General features: G+C 39.9%; 1 protein-coding gene across 2 annotated transcripts in view; it reads right to left on the bottom strand.

The window, feature by feature from the left end:
* Positions 1-5,907: 5,907 nt before the first annotated feature.
* Positions 5,908-25,552, bottom strand: part of Sphkap (SPHK1 interactor, AKAP domain containing) — a 127,581-nt gene continuing 107,936 nt past the window's right edge. Inside the window, exons 9-13 of one of the 2 annotated variants that reach the window (XM_076866304.2) lie at positions 18,491-18,676; positions 16,530-16,616; positions 14,382-14,434; positions 14,112-14,296; positions 5,908-6,051 (exon numbers count right to left, since the gene is read on the bottom strand). In XM_076866304.2, the coding sequence (XP_076722419.2) occupies positions 5,908-6,051; positions 14,112-14,296; positions 14,382-14,434; positions 16,530-16,616; positions 18,491-18,676 (655 nt within the window). The remainder of the gene's footprint in view (positions 6,052-14,111; positions 14,297-14,381; positions 14,435-16,529; positions 16,617-18,490; positions 18,677-25,552) is intronic. The other variant, XM_076866305.2, reaches the window with a different exon arrangement.

The raw sequence follows: 25,552 nt of genomic DNA, 5'->3' as shown, positions 1-25,552 counted from the left end.
GCGGGGGTGGCGGGGTTGGTATATAGCTCAATGACAGAGCATGCCTGGGTTCAATCCCAGTAATGGAAAAAAAAATCACAGAGTATTTCTTGGAGAGTTACCCTTTTCTTTCCTCTTCTTTCCTTCCTTTCTTCCTTCCTTCCTGTTTGTCTTTCCTTCTTTGACATTTTCTGTTAAAAAAAATAAATAAATCTTGAAAAATAACATTTCTTTTGGTTGGAATCTGACTCTTTTTTGAGATGTTTTCCTTATAAATACTTGAGTTCTGGTTTCTTTGAACAAAGGTGTGGAAGACCCCCTGTGGGCCAAGATAGGTAGGTACTGGAGGGGGTTCTAGAAGGTAAGAGACTCTACTATCTAGAACCTAGGCCTGGGCTACAGAAAAGGCCTGAATAACCCCCACGACTGTGCAGAAAATCCCCAAACTCTGTATTTGCAGCTTTCCTCAGGTGTTCAAAAGAGATTTAACACAAAAATGTTGAGAATTATAATTACATCTTTCTTTGTCTCATTGGATACTCTCAAATTTTTCTTTGGCCAGAATGGCTCAAATTTGGACCTTTCTGTGTGGCTCCATATTTCAAAGAAAGCCTCGTCTGAGCTTTACCTCCTGGAGACACAAGACCCTGCACAATTCTGGGCTCCCCATGATGGTCTCATCTTTACTCTCCTCTTTGCCAGTCAGCAATTTTTAAAACGATCAGTCAGAAGAGGTTTTATATATCACTTTATCCAGGCAATTTATTGGTTATAGTAGAAAAATTACTAAATTTAAGAAACATTTAGTAATATGCTGGAGGGTCCACATAGATGAGACTTCAAGTTACTAGTTTTACAACTTATCCCTGTACCTGTATTTGAAAATGAGATTCTGTCAAAGTGAATAAGGAGCCAGGTGCGGTGGTGAACGCCTGTAATTCCAGAGGCTCAGGAAACTGAGGCAGGAGGATCATGAGTTCAAAACCACCCTCAGAAATTTAGTGAAGCCCTAAGCAACTCAGTGAGACCCTGTCTCTAATAAAAATATAAAAAAAGGGCTGGGGAGGTGGTTTGGTGTTTAAGCACCCCTGTATTCAATCCCTGGTACCAAAAAAAAAAATGAATGAGGAAATAACTGATTTAATTTAGCTTTCCTCTAACACTTCTATGGTTGTCATGAAAGGTCAACATGTGGTCTACAGCCTTTATTACTGAAATATGCTATGTTGAAAAGAATTGTCTTGCTACATGAAAATAGAAGAGCACTTCACAAATGCCACACCAGGGAGTGCAAAATTCAGAACATTTTAAAGGCCCTTCCTGGTTTCATCCACCTTCATTCTATCTCAACAAATGGTGGTTCCTCCTGCTTTCCTCTGTGAGAAGAATCGCTCATAGTCCTACTCATGATGTGATAAAAGAGACAGATGTGTATGTATAAAGATTTAGGCCAGGTGTTCACACCAAGGACAATACAATTTGCCATAAAATAATCTTTGTGCCTGGGTTGTGTGTGCCCAGAGTATCAGAGTGGAATATGGAGTCTATTTTCAGAACTGGTTCTTGGTTGGCCTCTAATTGCTGAGTCTTTGGAATGTTCTGCCTGATTGAGAGTATGAGAGTGTTTTGGATGCCTGATGCCTTGGGTCATGTGATGTCAGTATGACCAGATAATTTATATGACTAGTGTGATTTATTGTAAACCCCTGGTTTTGGTCGTGGGATATGCTGAGATACGAGCAGCTGAGATTAGTCACATGGGTGCATGTGATGGGACTGACACCCAATAAAAAACCTGGACACCACAGTTTGATGGAGCCGTCCTGATTGGTGGCACTTTGCCTGTGCTCTCACATATCTTTGCTGGAGAATTAAGTGCGTCTGGTGCAACTCCATTGGAGGAAGCACCTGGAAGCTTGCATTAATTTCTTCTGGACGTTATCCTGTGTGCCTTTTTTCTTTGCTTATCTGATTCCACCCCTTTGTTGCAATAAATCATAGTAGTCAACACCTGGTTTCTGAGTTCCATCAGTCCTTACAGTATATCATTGACAATGAAGTTGGTCTTGGGAACCCCCATTGCTCTGTGCTATGTGAGGAAAACAAGCCATAGAGATGGGGGGAATTCCTTTATCCAGGAACTAAGTAATCTTACATGGAATTATCCCAGGTGGAAGCTATCGCTTAGTGAGTCACACATACATTTACGTTACTTCTTTTACATGTACGTCTGGTTTTGTATCTCCTTTGATTAACATGCTTCAATATACATTTGGGAATCTGTGATATAAATAGAAAGATTATTAAAATGTGACTTTGATTTCAATCCCCAGCCTCAAATCTGGCGTCTTCTTCAGCTCACACCTATGTTATAATTGCATCAATCTCCCATCCATATTCAGATTGCATGTTCAGATCATGGCTCATGACCTTATTTTTGCTCTAAATGTCCTTCCTTTAGGCCTTCAGCATCCCTAATCCCCACTTGTTTAAATGATTCCCTCATAATCAAAAAACTAAACTTGAATATTTTCCCCTTGAAAGTGGCTCCACATGCCACCAGGCAGCAATAAATACTCCCTTCCCAGTGTTCTCTCCTTTGCCAGTCTGAGGAGAGTTCCTTTTTGGCAATTATTATGCTGTGTTACTAGGTTTTGAAGTGTCTGCTTCCCCTGTAGCCTATAAGTGCTGTGGTGTCAGATTGAGGCTCTTCATTCTAGCTGTCCAGCATGGTGTGGACACCCTGTAGTCACTAAAAGGGTGTTTGCTAAGTGGGAGGACATGCACTTGTTCTGTGGAAGAAAGACAGTGGGCCCCAGCAAGAGTCAGGAATAATGCTTCCATTAGGACTATTCTTTGAGTCTTGATACACTATGAACTTTACCTGAGCCTTGTGATGCTGCTGAACAGCCATCGTCAGACAATTCTCCCCTAATTTTGTGTTCTGGAATATAGCTTATTGCAAGAAGCCATTCTTCCCCATATAACTTAGATAATACCCACTGATGACAAGGTTAGGCCCAGACCCTCTAAATTTCCACCTTGGGGTTAGCTAAACCGTATCCACTGGTCTATTGGAACAGAGGATTTGTTGGTAAGCTTAAGCTAAGCTTCTGTTTTTTTAGCTTGGACCCCTAGACTTTGACTCATCCTGACCTGATACAGCATACAGCCCCTCCCCCCAAATCCCCTCCTGAGTGTTGGCTGACCTCAGGATAAAATATTCCCTGATGATGCCTCCTGCTCAGTTGTACTTATCCATCCCATGTCCTCCCACCTGGTCATTTTAAGTCTAGTCATTGAGACCCTTGCTGATCTCATGTTGGAGTGTTATCAACAGTCCCCATCACCTCTGAAATGTCCTCCCTCCCCCTTGTAATAATCCTTTCAAATAGTCTCTCCTTGCCAATGTCCAGAGTTGCTATGTGAAGATACCCCTGCCGACTGAGAATTCTTCTTCACAGGAGCACGCTCGTGCCTTCTTATTAGTGAATAGCGTGCCTATGATTTCCAAAGCTTTATTTGAAAACATTTGCAAACATTCTGGTTTATTTCCTGAGCCTTTTCCTGGTGAATTAATCTCTGGTTTACTTGGGTTTAGGTTGGTTAACCCTAGGCCTGTAGACCCCTTGTTGGTCTTGTGTCTCTGTCTCCTGTCCTCCAGACTTAATGTAAAGGCTATATCACGTGGGCCTTGGGTAGGGGATCTGGTTTTCAGGCCTCTGTTGGGACTCCCTGGACTAGGGGCTCCAGGCTCTCCTCCTTCACTGTAACACCTCCTGAAGCCTCAGGGCCCGAGCCTTCAGTGCATTCATACACCAGTGGTCCTCACCCAGTCCTGACTTTATCCCCTAGGAGACATTTGGTAATGTTCAGACCCACTTTTTGGTTGTTGCACCTGGAGGGAGGCAGTTATTGGCATCTAGTAAGTAGACATCAGGGAGGCTACCAAACAAGACAACCCCTGGAACAGAGAATTATCTGACTCCACATGTAAATAGTACCAAGGATGAGAAACAGATTAATACGAATTTTACTGATTCTATCATATTTCATCCAAGAACATTTACTTATTCAAAAATTGAAAGCAGGACAGACAAACTTATCTAAGGGGTACAACTCATTTTATCTAATCACATCATGAGGTTTTCTAAGAGATGCTTAAAGTTCTGGGAGAAAAAAAATGATTGAAAGTTTGGCAACAGAAATTTATTGATTAATTTGCAACGTTCGTACAACATATATAACTTCATCACATGGTTACAATCCAGTATTTGTGCTTTGTAGGATAAGTAAACATTTATTCAAGCACAACAAACATCTACGTACAATATTCTGGGATTGTTTAAAAAATAAATCTATCAGTTTCCATTTAGTAGCACAAAGAAGCACATTTCAGTTTGAGATAATGGATGAATTTTAAAATTTGGTTTATGTATCAAACTAAACATACAACCTAAATTTAGACCAATTGTGTAATAAATGCCCAGTGAGCCCTCAGAAAGACTCCTGGCATCGATGGTGGTGGTGGGATGGGGAGTATGGCTTACAGGAAGCTTTCCTGGCATTTCAAGATGGGAGTGCTAGATATGTTAAGGCCAGCATGATGGCATATGGCCTTGTTCAGATTCAAAATGACTTCTCAGTCTAAAAACACAGTAAAAGCAGAGTATTTCAGAAGATTCTTATTAAACAACTCTTTGATCAAGAAAGTAAAAGTGTAGCTTATTTAGTTGGGAGAAAAGATGTAGCGAGATATTAGATAACTTTAGTTTTCACAAGAGTAAATCTCTGTTATTAAAATATTTAAAATATGACAAAACCTTTTTTCTCAAACTGAGTGCCATTATCACTGAGTCAGAAGTCTGAAATCCCACCTACAAGGTCAGGTCAACACAAGGTTGTTACCCTGACTCCCACCCTATAAAGTCCTTGGAAGAACAGGCCAGCCATACACGTCCCTCCACGTTCAGAACACAAACCCTGAGCTCAGTGCCAATATATGATTTCAGACAAGCTCTTCATGGTTTCCAAACCTCTTAACTACTCAATATATTATTTAAGATAATAATCTCTCCATAATTTACAATAAAAATAAATCAAAAGTTTATATTTCATATAATCCAAAACATAAGCAGATCTTATCTCAAAGAACTATTTCCTTTTCTTTTAAGTAAGAAAGCTTTCCCTTCGATGAAGAATTCTACAATAATTTTTACCCAAGTTAAGCAGTGATGGGACCAAGGCAGTATTCAATCTTCCTCTGTCTAGTTGAATGCCACCAGTTTTCTGGTTAGCTAGGAACCCAGAGACTGTTGGCAAAAAGTGGGATGTTTATTAGTGGGTTGCAGTGAATACATGAAATCACCTCAGTGGAGGACACTGTTTCATTCCTGTTATTATCCACTGATGACGTTCTGAAAGTGGAAATTATTTATACAAAGTCTGGGCATTTCTCCTGCATAGTCTAAGTGTCTCTCTGGGCTATCAACCCCTCGGTCTGTTCTGAAAAGTAAAATGAACTTTATAGCATAGTTTGTAAAATTATTTTAACCAGTGAGTTTGTTTCCAGTTGATTCTTATAATTGGAGACATGACATCTCATTTTACATTATTAAACCTATGTGAGTCCAGCCATATCGTAGAGATTGGGCCTGATCATGAGCTTTCTGACTTGGGTCCCACTGGAATGTCTCTTCCGGCTCTTCCAACACACGCTCTTTTGATAATCCAAACAGGTTGTATTGATTTGTAGACTTTTATTTTGCTTTCCTTCAAATTTATTCCATGCCCAGGGGACTTGAGCCGTATATGCCTTATAGTTCTGCTAATGAGATGTGATGTTTTGAGAAAGTTCTGAGTGTTTAGAGCAAACCACTGTGATCTACGCCAGGATAAAGGAAGGACATTCTCCAGGGCAAAGCTGCCTTATCCTAGTTCCAGGAGCCAGTCAAAGAGACTTGGGGTCCCTTCTTTTTGCTCCTCATGCATTTTGCAGTACTGGACAACTGCGTGAAAGATATCTCCCACCTTCCAGGACTTCTGATGGACCAGCCGCACGACATCTAGAAACTAAAGCAAAACAGAGTCAGAATACAACGTCCTCAAAGGCATCTTACTGAACCACCCTTTCAAGACCAGTGGCTGTCTAGTCTGTGTGTGAGTCTCTCTAGTCTCAGAGGACTGTTCTCTAGGACAGTATATTTCCTTGAGGTATTTCAGATTATTGGAGGGTCCCTTCAACTGAACTGGAATTTTCTACATAGCTGCTGCCCTGCATGGACCTGGGCAGTAGGCTTATGTTGATTCTTCTTTTCAGTGTCAGATTTTTGGATGCTTAGTGTTTCCTGAAGTCTGCTTTTCTCTGAGACAGACCCCTGTAACAAGGCTCTATAACATGGCCCTCTTCACTTCTGTCACTGTCACAAAGAATTTATCATTGGATGTGCCTATTTAGGTCAAACAGATTCAGTGCCAGCTCTCAGGCAGGTCCACGTATTGGTTCCTCGCCCACCTTGAGAAGCATCTCTCCTCCTCACGTGCTAAGATCAAGCATCAAGAGAGTTTCCAATAGTAACAGGAAAGGAAAGATTCAGGAAACACCCTAGATCTGTCACCTGGGCATTTGTATGAGCTTCAATTGGTCACAGCTAGAAACAAAATTCTAGACTGCAAGTAAATTGTGGGCCCAAAGGGATAGAAGACAGGAAAATCACTGTTAGTCATTATCTTCATGAAAAAGGATAAAGCTCAGTGTGAAACTCCTTAGACGGATACCTTCAAAGAAAAGTACAATTAATAAGAGCTTGAAGCTGCAGGAAGCACTTAATCTTGTTTAGCTTCATTCCTTTTGATTGCCTGGGAAGCAGCCATTCACAATGAAAGACCTCGGGCTTCAGAAATGAGAAGTTGGCAGCAGGGTCGTGGGCTTCTAACACTGTGGTCCGGAGCTCTTGGAATGATGGCATCCTTCTCTACTTTGGTACCAGGACAGTATATTAATATTCACATGAAGAGAAAGAATAGGCTGAGAATCCTGGTATCATTCTGAGGAAGAAAGCCCTGTTTGTTAAAGATATTAAAATTGGCATTCAATTATATTTCTTTAATGTTTCTATTTTGGACATTTTTTAAAACTCTGCCTGTTTTTTTTTTTTTTTTGCATTTTCTCAAACTTCAGAGATCAGCAAGAAACTGGAGTGTTAGTTTCTTTCCAGTTTGGATTTGTTAATTCATTTTAATTACTGAGAAGTTGTCTCAAGGAGAACCGCTGTTAAATTATGTTCTTTCTGACAGCTGTGGTGGCACCCAACGATATGCACAGTTACAAAAATCAGCACTTTATTGTACTTGCTTGCTTTGTATTTTGCATAATCAAAATAAAGCAATTTTCTAGGCTGAAAAAATGAGACTTAACTTTTAATACCTGGAAATATAAATGTTGTCTTTAAAGAGTTTTAGGATGATGTGAAAGGGGACACAGATGGGAGACAGATGGCCACCATGTTATAGATAATAATCTCCCAGGAAGGATAACATCTTAGCTTTCATATCGTGTGCCTGCAACTATGAGTGCTCAGTGAATATTTGCCGAAGGGAGGCATGACCAAATGCAAACCAAGTATATTCAAAGTTCTCATGAAAACTACTGGAAATATGGATGGACATCTAGCATCATTGAGGCTAAACTTTTACCAAGTATTCATTCTTATATAATTTTAGGGAATGTATTTGAATGCCATGCATATAATTTAAAAAATAAACATGCATATGGGAGGAGGGGTTTGCTCAATAATTTCCTATTAAGGTGATCCATGAAAATGTTCAGAGGTCATGAATCTAGGGAAAGTCTGAAGAAAACCTGGAGGGGGATGATAGTAGTGGGCATGGAGCTCAATAGAAGCTTGTCAGTAGGGCCTGCCTCCTAGTAGGTCAATAAGGCCCTAGAGTTGGGGAAAGACACAGCCCCTCTTTTTACTGCTCCCTACAACAGCAGTGGATAGTCAGCTCATTCAGGTCCATCAGTCTATGTTAGAGTTATAGAGAACACAGTTGCCTGGAACCCTTCACCATCCTGAAATTTTCCTGCTTGTCTGATCCCTAACATTTTAGGAAGAGATTCAAACCCTTAGGTGAAGGCTTTGCTTGTCGTGCAAATACCCTTAGGAAGGGGAACATTCCAGGTGGCTACAAGTGGTTTACATAGAAAGAGTTTTGTGAACCACTGTTTATATCTCTGTGCATAAAAGCTTCGAGTCATTCTTTGATTGAAGAGGAGGAAAAGAAGGAAAGGGTGAGACCTTGCATGTGGAATCAGCCTTTCCCAGCACTTGCTAGAAATCTGGGAAGTAGATGCTCCTGGTGGAGAAGGCCTGCACAACAGGGTCCTGGGGACCCACTAAGAGAGGCTCATGGCTCACTGACTTCTTTCTCATGGTTTCTCTGAAAGCTCATCAGTGCCCTTTGGCCAAAGTCTTTTCTTGAAGGTTCACTTTCTTCCTTAGCAAGTTTTATAAAGACGCATTCAAAGCAAAATACATAGAAATATGAAGCCAGCCTTAGCTCCTTTCTGCCTTCTCTCTGTAAACCTTGACTTTCTGGACTACCACCTGATCAGCTTTGATCTTCCATTCATTCCCCAGGGGTGGAGGAAGAATAAAGATCAGGGGCAGATGCCAATATTTGCGAGACCCTTCCAGGCTTGCTGCTTCAGATTTTTCTGGAAGCCAGGCTACAGCTTCTTTCCATCTCTTTGGGGCCTGTGAAGGAGAGCATCTCACTGCTGTGATGACCACAGGATGACCACAGGATGCTGATGGCTGACCCAAAGGGGCAGAAATATCCCAGAAGGTAGATCACTAGGCCAGGAGTTTGTGGAGTGGCCAGGAGCTAGAATCTGTCTCACACTTGCTAAGTTTCAATAGGTTGACGTTTCAATAGAGTAGGTTTTAAAAATGATCTGGCCCCACCAAACATAGCATGTTCCAAGACTCTGATGACTTGGACATTGAGACCTTAAAACATTTGTGGAGTTGATGAGCAAGAAGGTCTCATGCTTTCTTTATTAAAAAGTTCATATAAAAATGAAATAAGATTGTGAAGAAGCGAGAGGAAGGTATTTCTACTTCATTATTATGGCCTTTAAACCCACATTTATTTGGAAGCAGGCCCTAGAGCCTCGATGCTGCCTGTCAGGCTTCGCCTCTGTATTTTCCTCATCAGCTTTAGTATGTCAAAGATCTGGGTAACCCTAACCCTAACCCTAACTGTATTAAAAAATAAAAACAAGAAAATTATTTTTTGCCATTCCACTATCAATACTAATTAGATTCCTTTAATATAGATCACAATGGGCATTTCTTGAGCAATTGTCTTAGGAAACTAAAATAATCCATGTTCTGTGAGAGTTTATCATTAGCAGACTCATTTGAAGGAAAAGCATCAAATAATAGATGACTTTTGTATTCTGATAAAATTATATGGTAGGATCAATGGGAGCTGTTACAGGACTGTTCATTTTTTTGGAAACATTCAGCTTACACTTCTGAAAATAGCTGCTATGTTTTACTCCAAGGCAGAATTAGATTTCATTAAGCACAAGTGAGTTGGTTGGTGCTTAGATTGCTCCTACACTCATGGCCTATAGAGACGTGATTCTTGGCTTGGCTGTGTCTTGGAATCCCTTCACAAACTCTGATGCTTGAGTGTCATCCAAGAGGAGCTTCTGAACTAACTGGTTAGAACAGTCGGTTTGTAAAACCTTCCCAGGTGATTTTAACCCTCACTAAATTTGAGAATCCTGACTAATGGATTCTGTTCCCTGACAATTCTTGGGTTTACAAATGACAAACCTTAGTACCTCGAATGCTTCCTTATTTTTCCTTTCTACTGTGACATGTTTATTTAGAACTGATATTTTAACTGGAGTTATTTTGGGAAAAGTTATATCAATACCATCAACATTTTTTCTCTCATTCTCTTTCTATCACTTTTCATGTGGAATAAGAAACAAGAGGCAAGGCCACTTCTTTTCCGGCCCCCACTTTCTTAGGAAGGTAAGCATGTATCTGTTGCTTCTCTGCACTATTCCTTTCTGTTCGTCGAAGAAAAGAAAGTAATTTTCTTTTCAGTGCAGGTTTAAAGGTAAAAAAGACACCAGATTTGCTGTGAGGACAGTCATCAGCCCACCCCAGCTCATGGAAGTTCAGCGACCTTAAACAGATCTGCAAAGCCAAGAACTTTGGATCCCAAAATCATGACTATTAGCCACTGGATTGTCTTTTTCTTTTATTAACCAGTTGTGTGCATGATTCTCTCTCTGTTTTTTTTTTTGCCTTGAATTAATTGGGTTAAATTTAAACAATGTCAAGAATGTTATAAAGTAAATTTGTAAACATTTTCCGGTATCAAGTGTTGGGATTCTCAGCAGTCTTTCCCATGGAATTTAGCATATTTTAAGACCACTGTGAATTCTGCCACTCCTTCAAGATATATATATGGGAGGGGATCTCAGACTTTAGAGATCATCAGAATGAGACCAGAAGGAGCCTAGGAGTCTGAACTCTGAGTAAATGCCCCATGTGATCTTGTTTTGTACTCACTGGCTCATGGGTATGCTTTGAAAACATGTGTGTTGCTCATTTTTCTTGTTCAGAATAAGCTGCCATCACATCTCAAGGTTACAATCTGAGCCTCTTTTGATTTATGGTCTCCCTACTTTGGGTTCCTCCTGAACCAGAATGTAAACTTTGAGAGAGTAGGAATTTGTTTCTTTTGTTCCCTGGATTCCTAGAGCTTAGAGCAATGCCTGACATGCTGAAGAAACTCCATAAACATTTGATGAATGTTCTGAATGTGACTTTCAAGGGCAGATAGTCTTTTAACGATGAGACAAAATACTAAAGAAAGGAAAAGTTTGGAAAATGAAGCTGCTGTGTGTCACTAGAAGAGTGACAGAACACTGGGCTCCCAGGATATTTGAAAGTTGCCTGTGGATTTGAGCTAAAGCTGGAATCAGTTCCAAGCTGTCTTTAAGCACCCTCCAGCTCAGGGCCAAGTTCACTAGCAATGATGGGAAAGATGAGCTACTCTAGTAGACACTCATGAGATCCTCCTCCTCTTTAGCACAGGTTACTAAGTTGAAAATATCGTAGAGAGAAACATGATGACTGATTTAATTTATCCAAAAAAAAAAAAAATGAAATCTAGATGCCCCTCCTGACAATAACTATGTAACCACTTGTCCAGTTACAAAACAGAATGAGGTCTCAAAGATCACCTTTGATGAAAGCAGATATGTCTAAATGTTGTTTAAGGGTTTCATTTATTTACCAGTTCAGTCGTAGACAACCAAAAGTGGTTCCCATTTGTGGTAAAGCCACTAAATATAGATAGCCTTAACTGATGGATAAAACATATTAGAAGAATTATCCCCTAAAACCACATTATTTAGAATCAAATTCCTTAACTTAATGCTAACTGAATGAGTAAAATGTCATTTAATGTTTTTCTTAATAACACTAGTGGAAGATTTATTTTCAGAAAAAAATAGTTATGAATGAGGACAGGCATTCTGTTTTAGAATAGAAAATCAGATGGAGATAATCTCATATGATTTCCATAATCAAGACATTAGTAATCTGCTTCTATCTGGGGAGTAGCTAGAGGTAAGGTTGGAAACCAACCTGTCTATGAACCTGAGGTGGTTCACAGTTGCCCTCCCTGTTGTATGATGTGTGGGCGAGTGAGACGGACTTATGCTCTATCACTCCATCCTTTGCCCTGAGAAGGCTGAGTGGTAAGATGGAAGAAGAGTTTATCAAACAGTGACCTACTCACCACTTTGCAGAAAGAAAGCATGCTCAGTGTAGGAGGATGCCTAGATTTAACTCTGGACTCGTAGGCAGACATAGGCATGCAAAGAGGTATGCACTACTGGTGGGAGGCAGAGGCTGAGGTGGGAGAGGGCATGGGAAAGGAATTAGAACTCCTTGATTTTTCCAGTAGCTAATCCCATTGGCTGGTTTAACAGAGACAAGGAACCAATTCTAACTAGCAGGGAAATGGGCAAGAGGGTAAAGAACATTTTATTTTAGGCTGATAGGTTTTGGTACTAAAAATTAAAATGAAATTACACATTAAAAATATGTAGAGTAGCCAGCTTGGTGGTGCACACTTGTAATCCCAGTGACTCAGAAGGCTGAGACAGGAGGATTGTAAGTTCAAGACCAGCCTCAGCAATTGAGCCAGGCCCTAAGAAATTTAGTGAGACCTTGCCTAAAAAAACAAAGAAAAGGACTGGTGTATAGTTCAGTGATAAAGTTCCCCTAGTTCAATTTATAGCAACAAAAATAAATGAATAAATAAATTCCAGATTGTAATCTTAAATTCATTAAACTTGATTGAGGGAAGTACTTTTTAGTAAAGAATGGTTGAGAAGTGTCTTATAGAGAAAGCAGAGCTTGGGGACTTGGTTCAACTGTAACTATCAAACCAATGTCTCACATACCAGCCTCTCTGACTCCTGCTTTGCTCATTAGTAAAAAAAAAGGGCAATGATATCTATGCTGCAGCTGGGCTTAGTGGTGCACATCTGTAATCCCAGCGGCTTGAGTGGCTGAAGCACTAGGATCATGAGTTCAAGGTCAGCCTCAGCAAAAGTGAGGGGATAAGCAACTCAGAGAGACCTTGTCTCTAAATAAAATACAACATAGGGCTGGGGATGTGGTTCAGTGGTTGAGTGCCCGGAGTTCAATACCCAATTACCCACCTCCCCAAGTATGTGTGTGTGTGTGTGTGTGTGTGTGTGTGTGTGTGTGTGTGTATTCTGCAATTCTCACATGGCTATTAAGAAATGCATTTTGAGGTACATAGAGGCTCCTTGTGACAATATGACATGAAAAAGACACATGGTGGCTGTGACAGGCAGGGTCCTAAAACAGCTGCCCAATTTCTGCCCTAATCCCTGGGGCCATGAATGGCATGAGAGAGCAAGTCCTCACTCTACCACCTTACATGGTCGCAGGGATTCCTGTTAATTTTGACTTGATGGAGAGAGAGACTATCAGGGAAACCTGATCTAATCCTTTGAAAGCAGAGAATTTTCTCTGCCTAGTGGCAAAAATACCAGACTGACAGTGTGGAAACACACAAAGTGGGTATGCAGTGAGGAACTGGGTGGCTTCTAGAAGTGGACAGGGGGTCCTGCCTGATGGGAAAACCCAGCAAAGAAATGGGAGTTCCAGTCCTACAACTGCAAAGAACTGAATGAAGACAGCAGCCCAAATGAGCTGGACATGGATTCTTCCCTGGAACTTTCCAGAGAAGAGCTCAACCAGGCTGTCTATGATTTCAACCTTGTAAGATCTGAGTGAAAATCACTGTCTGAACTTTTGGTCTGCAGAGCTGAGTGTTGTTTCAGTTGGTAAATTTTAGGGGATTTGTTAAGCAGCAATGGAAAACTAATATGGTGTTGCCATTAATCTGATATCTTTTAAATTATGGGAGCTTTAGTTTGAAGACATGGCCGATGGATTCACGTGGTTGAGATTCTATTACAGATAATGGTAGATTTTGGAGACATGGAATCACAGTGACAGTTGCTGTTCATTGTGAAGTTGGCTTAGGATCTGCTGCTCAGCTTTGTATTTCTGGAAAATGAAAAATGATAATGAGAAGTTTCCCCTAATGTGAAATTGCTTAGTGGAGAATTAAAACATGTCTCCTCTTTTATACCACATCACGGCTCGTTTTGAATATCAGTGTGGCCTCACTTTAGTTTTTATTACATATTGGGTCATTTCTTCCTATATTTGATTTAGTTCATTGTTACAAAGAGGCTGGTCTCCAGAGCAAGGTAGCACTAAAAAAATAACAGAAAATATATTTTTTTTGTATTTACTTTTCTCATTGCCACCAACCAGTTGGGACCAGTGGAGTGTCAAAAGAACAGCAATCATGACTGTACCTGTATAGGTGGAGAGTTTCAAAGTTCTTGCCACAATTTTGAGGCCCAGAAAGGTCAAGATGAAATACTTCAAATTCATAAAAGTTCCGTGGGCATTTACTGAGTTTCCAGGAGTGATTAAACACACAGCATTATTGATACCCTCCCCAAACATGGAACATGGTACCTTTTCAATCTGGGCTTCCTGAGATTTCTTAAAGTAGATTGTGGGAATTCCCAATTCCGAGGCAGCTATCCATTGCAGAGTGGCTCTAAGCTCAGCATCAGGACACTCTGGCTCCAGGTCGAAGTTGATCACCAGCAGGCTTCTCTGGGGACTGGTGGCTCTCACTGCCATTCCAGGTGCCTGTTCTGAATGAACATGACCACGGTTTTACTCCACTTCCCAAAGGGAGAAGCAGACAATTGTGTGTCAAACTTATGGAACGGGGCTTACCCTTTATGCTCTCAGACTGTTCTTTAAGAATCTCCTTTTCTTCTACTAATTCACTTTGGGAGAAAACAATAGAATATGGTTGGTAATGTTTAGGAAGACCAGACTCTAAATGGAAGATGAGGTGATGGGTCTTACTGAACTGAGAGTTCCTGACATTCCTTCTAGATTTATCGTTCTCATAGAGCAACCTAGTGCTGAGAGAAGCCCATGTAGTATGACATAGGGTGCTGTCTGCAGCAAATAGCCTCCTTCACCTGTTCAACCTGAATGGCTCTAGTTAGGACAATGGGTGTGGGAGACCCCAGACTCCTTCTCTTCAGCCTTCTTTCTATAAAACTTCACAGGGCTGAACAGTTAAGGAGAGATTTTGGGTAATGAGTTCTGATTTGGGGACTTATCTTTATCATACATCTTACTTGTTATTCAATGGATCATATGTTTCCATCTTGTCAAATGCTTTTTTTCTCCCCTGTACTATGCTAGGAATATATATTTGCATTCTAATATAGAAAATTAGTATTTTACTTGTACATCATTCTTTATTCTGGAATAAGGCAAAAGACAATGGATAAACTGAAGAACTTAAATTTTACAGCAAAATATCTCTCTGGATGGAAGTTTTTCTTTTTTTATTGTGAGAGAATTTAGTAGGTTGGAAGTATCTTAAAACAAGGACCTCCTAACTGAAGGTATTTCATTAGCTATGGGGATGTTGAATATTGGAGGTGTCTTCCCCTGGTTGTACTTATTACAGAGCCTTCTGGGTAGCGGGAAGCCTCAGTAGGGTTTCCAAAACGTGATCATATGGCCCACAGATAAATGCAAGTGGTCATCTTGGGAAGCCTTTGAATGTCTTATATTTTTATACTGTCTAGAAAAGTTGGATTTAGGCTCTTAAAAATGTACCTATTGATAATAGAGAACTCTTTCATGTTCTCTGTTGCTATTAAGATCTGGCTCATATGCTTGATTATATTGATGAATTCCATTGTAATGATAAATTCCACTGATGTTGAGAGAAAGAGTATAGCCATTCTTTTCATTCATACCTAACTATTTGTAGAAATGCCAGTTTCCTAAGGGTCTAGATTTTTCACTTGGTCTGTATGTGAGTGATGTCCGTGGAGCTGCAGGAGGCTATGCATGGAGGTTGTGGTCTTGACTTTCCCTGAAGACAGACATTCCCTGAGTCCAGGCTCATACTACAGAGAATGAGGGAAAAAGTCCCTAAACAAATGTTTTTTGAAGGAGAAAAATTAATTTACCCCAAATTAGCTTTGTTTTGTTTTGTTTTGGGGTTCTCCTTAAAAAATAAAGAATAATGTGTTGAATAATGGCCCACATGGAACCACTGTGACCTTCTGTTGCTGAGGAAAATCTCTGATGCAATGGTGAAATAAAGCTCTTTAGATGTAGAAAGTGACTGAGGAAATAAGTTAGTGAGCAACTTTGGTCCTCAACTTTTTTTATTTTTCTAAAATTTCAGAAATCTACAAATAATAAGCTAAGCCATAATATCAAACAAAGATTTTGGTTCTAATTTGGATTTTAAGATTTTGGTTTTAATTTTCCAGCGTAATCACAAATTCTGTAAGTAGTCTTGATTTTTGTGATGCCCTGCCTTTCTGTGCTATATTTATGTAGTACATATTACATTTATCTAAGTTTTTTTCCTTTATTCTTTAGAAGTTCCCATGTGGTAGTCACACATCTCCATTATGGCAACCATTTGGCCCTAGACACATTTAATAGTGAGTTCAGGTATGTCCACAAGCATAGGAAAAATCATTCACTTTGACTCAATTGAAGTGAGTATATTCTATAGTGAAGAACAGTAAATAGTACAATTTAAATGGAATATTGGTTCCTATATATCCAAGTAAGTAAAATTACATAACACTTCCGATTATATTGGTAAACTTTATCTGAAATAAAATTCCACAGGGGTCAGATGGGAAACTAAGAAAGCAAGTAATGTTAGGGCAAAAGCCTGTTTTAGGTCCTGAGTCCTTGCTCTAGTGACATGAAACCACAGCAGCACAGACACAATGGAATCAGTGGTTGGGCACGACCTGAATGATCGAAATGGATTGCCAGATGGAATTGGAGTAGTGGTCTCACAATCACTGCATCTCAGTGGCTACTTACTTAATCATGGGAGAAGATGGTATGCTTTCCTGATAAATGTCCAGCTCCATAATGCCAAGACTGCTAGTGGCACTACTGTTGCCATTGCTGACAAAGCAAAAGTTTACATATTAATGCCCATCTCCACCCCCTGACCATGCTATTGACACTGATGCTCCATTGTTGTAAGAGGTCCTTCCCTAGGTCCCTGGAAAAACATTGCAGTGTGTCTGGGAGTCCTTCACTGATACTGGTTTCTAACCACATTAGGAGAAAACACAAGACAGAAGCTGTTTAACAGGCTCAAGCTAATAATAATAACTATTTTTATCACTATTATGATAATTTATAGTCACACCTGGAAGATACTACCTAGTAGGTAATAATCAGAATTGCTATTTCTTTCTTCATTCTGGTTAGAGGGAAAGATTTTATCTACCAGCAAAAAACTTCCTGCTTCTGGGTTTGTCTGCAGGATGAAGATGTTCCTGAAAATACTGTCGGGGAGAGATACCAGAATGTTTATCTGTTTGCTTCTTGGATTTTGATAGAAACCTGTGGACTCATACATGTGGTCCCTTTGCCATTCACAGATTTTTCTCAGGGACGTTCCATAGGATTTCATAGGATGTGCACCTGGCTTGAGTTTCCTACAAGTACCAAGTTGGGTAATGTCAAATTTTATCACTCTTTCATCTTATAGTCTTCCAAAAGGGATGACACATCATAGAGAAGGAGGAGGATCACATATTGTATAGTGTGTCACTTTCACAGGCTGCACAATTAACACATGGTCTAGTTGCCAGCCTTGCTCACTGAGACACAGCAGAGTAGAGCCACATTGAAGGCTCTGTCTCCCCTTGTGAAGTGGAACGTGCCTGCTGTTAGCAACTCACGAGTTTCCCCACACCTTCTCTACGGCCCAGTGATGTCTCTTCTAAGCAAGGTTTTGAAAGGGTGTGTCATGTAATGGGACTGTCTCGGCTTTCTTCAGGAATACCATGAGTCACCATCCCAACTCCATCAATTTTAAATTCTTGTCTGAAATTTCAGGTGAGACATTCAATATGTTCACAAACTAAAACCTGATGACTCAAAATTATACTGGAGGTGAATAATCTATACACTTCTGCTGTTGAGTGAAAAGTCTCAAGTTCTTTCTGTTTTTGTTTTTTTTGTCTCTATTTTGTGGCATTTTCCACATTTTTTTTTTAATTTTAGACAAATTATTTAACACTATGAAATATCCCTAAGTCTAAACAGACTCAACTGTCAATAATAGAATTTCTAGAGAGCTCTACATATATCCAGATGCTTCGGAATCTCACTTTCCAATTGCCCTCTCTGGAACATCTGTGGATTTGTTGGTTCAATGTCAAACAAGACTTGGAACAGAAACACAGAGATTCTTTTGGAGGTTCCACTTCACAGAGGAATAGCTTTTAGTACATATCTCCTGACTGTCTCAAATTCTTCCAAATCTTATCTCTTCTAAACTCCTCTCTGCCTTTTCTGAAGGAGCAATACAGAGGACTGGGGAGGTCAAGGGGAGGAAAGTCAGATCAAGAAACACAACACAGCTTCTGTCATGTAAACCCAGCCTGTGTTGCATCTGAAATACCAATGAACCAGAAACAAAGTTCAAACACACCAGTGTAATAGAAGTCCTCCATTAAAAAAACAAAACAAAACAAACAAACAAACACCCCCCCCCCCAAATCCCAGAAGTTTGTTATCACAGAATGCATTATCTGGGCTTTGAGGGAAGGGCACCAACTCTTCACTTTGGCCGAGGTAATTTAAGGCATAACTGGATATTAAGATGCCTTTCAGCACAAATCATGACAGGCAGGAACCTTGACTTCGTGGAAGCTTTCTTTTTTGCCTTTTCTGTATTAGGGACACTTTGCAGAGAACCCTAAAATGCATTTCTGTAAGGTGTTGAGAGCAGCTTCCCTGGGAGTCAAGTGAAAGACAGGTACCTCATGGATCGCTCACTGAGCTGCAGGAAGCTACTTGTGTCATCTGGGTTGTCCTCCTCGTTGGCCAGCTGGGACCAGCTACCTGTACTCTCCTCGCTGCTGCTGGGAGGGTTGTGGAACTCATCGGGGGCTCTGGCTTCTGCCGAGACGTCAGCCCCTGGTACATCTCTGGCATCAAGACTGTCACTGTAGGTGGAAGACATTATTAACAGGAGGGGAGGTACAGCAAGGTCTTTTCAGGGAGTCATGCTGGACACTGTCGAGCCTGGATCTCTACATAGTGAACAGGATGTCACTGGCCACAGGTGGAGACTTTCTTTAGCTGTTCCTTCCTTTGGTGCCCTAGGTCCCATTTTGCCTTTTCAGGATTCTCCATTGGCCTTGCTATCTCTTTAGCTGACCTCTTTCTGGTGACTCTCTCTGCTCACTAGAAAAACAGGTTGAATCACCCTGCCCTGCACCGATCCGATTTACTGAGGGATAGAGGTATTTAAACTGAAGATACACAAAGCATTCTCCCCGGAGATTATGATCCAGTGGTTCTGGAGGGAGGCCCAGGAATCTGAATTTTCACCAAGCACCCCAGTAATTCTAATGCAAGGGGGTCTATGCTAGGAGAAAAAACCCAACCCTGTTCTGGAGTTTCTCAAGTCATTTTTCCTGCAAATGCCTCTGAACCTATTTTGTACTCGCAGCCACATTTTACGCAGTCCCCTCCCTCTGATACCTGGCTTACATCGGCATCACCTCTTGGAATTATTGCATTTTTAGATCAAGAAACTCTCCAAAGCATTTAGTCTTGATTGCTCAGTCCTTTGTCCTTGAAGTGTCCCTTCCCTAGCCTCCTATGAATTTCTACCTCTCTGGCCACTCCTTGCCTGGAGCCTAGTTCTCTGTTTCTCCTTCAAGTGTCACTATAGCCAGTTCTGATTGATTTACTGCCCTCATTTCCACAGTCTGTCCCTAAGCAATTCCATCTATTTTCCTGTCCATGTCAATAGCTTCCAAATTTGAATCCCACTCAAGACCCCATTGTTGGATTTGAGGGCTTCTTTTTCAGTTGGCCTTGTGAACATCTCCAGTCTGGCTCCTAACATCTCAGAATGGGCATATCTAAAATAAATTATGATGGCAATCCCACACTTTTCATGTGCTTTTTATTTCCATTGACCTTTGGTATCAATCACTGTGACCTTCAGTCCCAATCTAGAGTTTATCTCAAATACTCATAATTGTCTTTGTGCTCATGAAATTATCTTAATTTCCTTCCTAATTGCCAAAAGTTTAGATTTGAAAGGAAAATTTATAGACTTTCTGCAGATGAAAACATGGAAGCCCAGTGAGGTGGAAGGATTTATCCAAGGTCGCAATGAGAGTTGGTACCAAACTTTAGACCTTGGCCAGTGGGTATTACATATCACATCTCGTTGAACCACACTCCTTCAACCTTATAACAGTTGTACCCCAGCTGTTACTCCACTTTGAAAACCTTCACTATGTTGCTGCTAGATTAATGTTTCTGAAAGATGATGTTGGTCAAGAACCTTCAGGAACCTTTGAAAGCTAAACCTTTACGGGAGTCTTCTGCCTATCCAGCTTTGTCTGCTTTCACTTGGTCACTACGTGGTCAAAAAACTGTATCTGTTGTTCCCCAAACATGCCACCATCTTTTTGCCTTCTATCTTTTGCCTAGTCACTTCCTGTGATCAAACATTGGAGAAAAACGTGTTGGATAAATGAGTATGATAACTGGGTCAAGTGGTGGTTCCATTTCAAGTTTTTAAAGCAATCTCCATACTGCTTTGCATAGTGGTTGTACCAATTTGCAATCCCACCAATAATGTATGAGAGTACTTTCTCCCCACATCCTCACCAACATTCGTTGTTACTTGTATTCTTTATAATTGCCATTCTGACTGGAGTGAGATGGAATTTCAGTGTAGTTTCAATTTGCATTTCTCTAATTGCTATCGATGTTGAACATTTTTTCATTTATTTGTTGACCATTCATATGTCATCTTCTGTGAGATATTTGTTCAGTTCCTTTGCCCATTTATTGATTGGGTTATTTATTTTCTCGTGTCGATTTTTTTGAATTCTTTGTATAACCTGGAGATTAATGCTATATCCAATGTATTTGTGGTAAAGATTTTCTCCAATATACTTAAAAACAGCATAATACAGTGACATAGCCACATCAACGTTTATAGCAGCTCAACTCACAATAGCCAAGCTATGGAAACAACTTAGGTGTCTTTCAACAAATGAATGGATAAAGAAAATGTGGCATACGTACACAATGGACTATTACTCAGCCATAAAGAAAAATGGAATAATGAATCACATTTGCTGGTAAATGAATGGGACTGGAGAATATCATGCTAAGTGAAATAAGCCAATCCGACAAAACCAAAGACCAAAATATTCTCTCTGATATGTGGATGCTAATGCCAAACCATGGAGGTGGGGAGGGGAAGAATAGAAATCCAATGGATTGGACAAAGGGGATTGAATGGAAGGGAGAGGGGGTGTAATAGGAAGGACTATAGAATTAATTGGACATTACTTTCTTAGACTTGTATTTGAATACACGACGAGGGTAACTCTGCTAAATGAACAATCACAAGAATGGGATCCTAAATAGAATAAGTTATACTCTATGTATGTATAATTTGCCAAAATACATTCTACTGTCATATATAACTAAAAAGAAAAAAAAAGTGTTGGAGTACTGTTCCTGTTGTTCAACAGCTAAGGATTCCAGTTCCACCAGCTTACCCTGTTCAATATGGAGATGTTAAATAACCTCATCAAAATAAAAAAATAATTCACACTTCACATAGGCTTTTGGAAAACATAAATTGTAAAATAAAATTTGTTTAATGCACTCAGTTTAGTGCCTAGAATATAAGTAAAAAGTGTCATCATTCTTTATTAGTGAATTATATAATTCTTCAAAAATCATATGTCTAATAATATTCTTTGGCTTCTTTCTACCTTTAGAGGCTCAGCTAAGAGGCTTCTAAATCTCTAAATACTTTCTTAATCTTATTGGCTTGGGTCATCTCTCTCTCTCTCTCTTGAATGCACAAAGAAATACATCTGTTTTCTTTATTTTTCTTTCCTAATATGCACTCTAGTTATATAGTTATTTGTGTGTGGGAAGCCATTCTCGCACGTGATTTGAGTTACTTCCCTGACTGGGTGAGAGGCGCTTAGACACAGCCGTGTCAGAGCCTTCCCCACCCTGTCCCAGGTGCGAAGGCTTGTCCGCGTGGGGGTGTGCCTGACCACTGATCCAAAGACCAATCACTGACCCTGGCCTTGGAATGCACCCTCGACCTTCATTGGATGGAATTTTCCGTTGAATTTTTGTTCCCCAATAAAAGCTCACTCCCTGGCGTGTTCCCTCTCTCTCGCTGGCCTCTCATGTTAACCTCACCACCGCACTAGGTGGCTGGAGGCAGGAGCTAGGAGGATCCATCCCTGAGCTGGGCAAATAAGGTAACAAGAGTTATGTCTCTTTAATTTTAAAACTCACTAGTTAATTTTTATGCTTTCGAACCTCTATTATGAAGCTAGCTTGCTGGTCGCGTGGCTAATTCTATACTTTTTGATACATTACAAACAGAGCTCTGGATGAATGAGATTCATCTTCAGATGAATATGTTATTGTTAAAAGTGCTTAGTTTTATAACTAGACCTGTATTTTCTATTTAAATGGCTCCACTTGTTCAGTCTAAAACTGTGGAAGATCTGAGATGCACTACTTACAAGATAACAATATTTAAAATAAATATGGTGTTGATGTGGGGCAGTTTCTAGTATGTTCTACTGCTACACCTGGTAAAAGCAGGTGCTTAATAAACCTGACTTTCCATTTGTGCCTGCTACAGTTGAGCACGCGCGTATACACACACACACACACACACACACACACACACATATACACACACACACACACATACATACACACTCACACAGGGTTACTTGTACTCTAGATCTGGGATCTGGATACTCAGGCATTCACAGAGCTGTGCACCCTAGTCCCCATGGTCTAATTTCCCAATGCACTGTACCCATGATGTGAGGTGAGAGATGCACCCTCAGAATTATGAAGACAGAACTCATTCAGAAGTTCAGGGCTTTCTGTAGCATCTTTTTTTGCCCCTCACCCCGCCCTCCCCAAATAGTGTCTGATGAGGAGTGAGACAAAGAGGAGACTGAAAGAGGGGAAGAGAGAATAGAGAAAAAGGGAGACTGAAATTGACAAGGCGGGATAGGGAAGGAGAGAGAAGGAGAGAGGAGATCTGCTCTAGAATACAATCTGCAAAGAGAGGGGAGTGGTCTCTGCTTCACCACCCTGTAATGTAGACAAGAGGCTCCAGGGACACACATCTCTGTGTATCTAGAAGTCTGTCTTTTGGGTTGGTGTTCATTCACCCTTTAAACCAATTAACAGTGTTCTTTGCTTCAGGAGATGCTGAGTGTTACATAAATGTGAACATTTTCATGGGAGTTTGTCTTCTGATACCAACTACAGGATCATCAAAAACAAACAAAGCAGAAGATAATGACAATAATGACTGCAAACAAAAAGCAACAGAGTATTTCTCAGCAGACACTGGGAAATACAATCACTTGGTGCACCAGATACTGGATGCCTCTCTCCAGGCCATTTCACACTGATTGTGGTCAGTATTTTCTGCTGACCATGCACATTGGGAATTACCCTTGCACAAAGGATTTCCCTACCTAAGCCCTACACTTTCCCAGTGAGCATCCCAATGACTGGCTAACACAGAGATATAACAGCCTACTTTTTGGACAGCAAATGCCATGGGCCATCCAGCTCCTAAGTTCCCCCAGGATGTGCTGAATTGCAAGCACAGTTGAGGGCACCTTCTCCCTTGCCCAGTCTTGCCTTTCCCACTTCCTTACACAGGCAGATATAGTGCACTTACCTCTGGAGAGCAGTTCCTAACAAGTTCTCCATCTGGAGATATTAATCTCTGGGTTATACATCTGCAACTCTCCCTCTCCAGGTCTGTTGCCAGGGAACACAACCTGATTCACTGGGACTCTTTCATTTAAAATAGCATATTGGCTACAGAAAGGTCTTTGTGATTTTTCTCCACCTAAGAATTAGTTCTGTTATCTATTCTTAATGGTTATACTATAAATTATTTCAAAAATTACTTCTAGCATAGAAAGTGGCATTCCAAATGCATGACATTGGGGGTATAGATAAACATTTCCTTTTGATTGGTGAATTTTGTAATCTAAAAATTTCTAAAAAATTTGGACCCTTGTCTCCAACATTCTTTCTGACAACATTCTGGGTAGCTGTGGTACCAAAGTGTGCCTGTCTTTGGGAAGCTCTGCTACTTGACACACTTGTTTTCCTTCCTAAAATGTTGAGATATTTCCAAATTGAAGAAAAAGGGAGAAGGGATGTATCCAAGGAGACAGAATTACTTACATTTAAATGAAGGAAAAATTCACTGACAACAAATGAAAACAATAACACATTGTAAAAAAAAATGTAAATGAGCCAGGTGCTGTGATAAAGGAGACCCTATTTATATGTCTAGTTAAAAAGAGACCCTATTTATATGTCTAGTTAAAAAGCAATTTCCTGGATTAATTCCTTACTAAATTAGGACCTTTTTTTTTTCAGAGGACAAATTGATTCCAGGATGTTTCTCGCTAAAAAAGGAGTTAAATCTGTGATTGACATTGAACATCCAGGTTTAAAAATGAGTCTCTCCAGGCATTTTATTTTATCATGCTCTATTTACAGTAAATCTCATGTTCCATGCCACATAACTGGAAGTGGAGAATGAATAACAATTATTCAAAATACTAGTTCTCAGTTGTTTTTGAGAGAAATGTATAGTTTTACTCCTTTATGAATGACGACAGGTGTGTCATGCAGACTTACGCAGGTGACCTTCCCTCTTCTGAGCTCATGGTTCACAGACAAGCTTTGCAGACTCTCTGCCCTGCACATCGAACATTTCTGAGTTGGCAGATCCTCAGGGACCCTCAAGCCCAGTGTTCTCCCAAACTTCCTTCTCTGGTTAACCACTTTCATGACTTCCCTGCATCCCACCTGTGTCATAGCACTCCCACAATTTCTTTAAGTCAGTTTACGTAACATAATTATGCTTATTTTAAAAGGAAGTTTTAAGTCATTGTTGTCAATGGAACATAGCTTCCCTGCCATAGGTGAAAGGCAACGATAAAAATAAATACATAGCTATAGTAAAATTCCTCTTCTCAATGGGTCATACGGTCAGTGCAAAAAGTTCTTTGAAAGAGGAAATCATAAGAACTAAATGTTTGGATCTCACTTATTTCACTTCAACTTTACATATTTACGTATTTATCAGAGTTTGGATGAAAAAAGTTTTTTTCATTTCACAGATTTTCTCTATTCTGCTTTGGTAATCATTGGTTTCTGCTCCTATTTTTATTATTTCCTTCCTTATGTTATTTTGGGTCTAATGATGATCTTTTTTTTAGCATCTTAAGGTAGAGTTTAGATCACTGATTTTACACTATTATTATCATTATTATTGTTTAAACGGAAACAGTTACAAGAATAGATTTATTTCCTAAGCACTGCCTTAGCTCTATCTCACAAATTCTGATGTGTTTCCATTATCATTCAATTCAAACTTTGTCCAACTTCCCCTGAGACACTGTTTGACCAGTGGGTAATTTAGAGATGTTGTTAATTTCTAAATATCTTGGAGGATTTTCCAGATCTCTTTTTATTATTCATTTTTTTAAGTTCCATTATGATCAAAGAACATCTTCTGTATGATTTCAATTATTTTAAATTTATTAAAGTTTATTTTATGGCCTTATGGGACATCGTGGTAAATATTTCAAGTGGACTTGAAAAAAATGAATTTTTTGTTTTTGTGGATGGGGTGTTTTATAACGTTAATTACATTCAGTTGACTGTGAATGTTGTTCAAGTCTTGCTTATTTATAGTGACTTTCTATTATTATGCAATTATGACAGCAAAATTTCCAACTATGATTTTGTTT

The sequence above is a fragment of the Callospermophilus lateralis genome, chromosome 9 (genome assembly GCF_048772815.1).
Source record: "Callospermophilus lateralis isolate mCalLat2 chromosome 9, mCalLat2.hap1, whole genome shotgun sequence".
In the NCBI taxonomy this organism is placed as follows: domain Eukaryota; kingdom Metazoa; phylum Chordata; class Mammalia; order Rodentia; family Sciuridae; genus Callospermophilus; species Callospermophilus lateralis.
The sequence above is the reverse complement of the archived record's forward strand: the minus strand, read 5'-3'. Positions and strand labels throughout refer to the sequence as shown.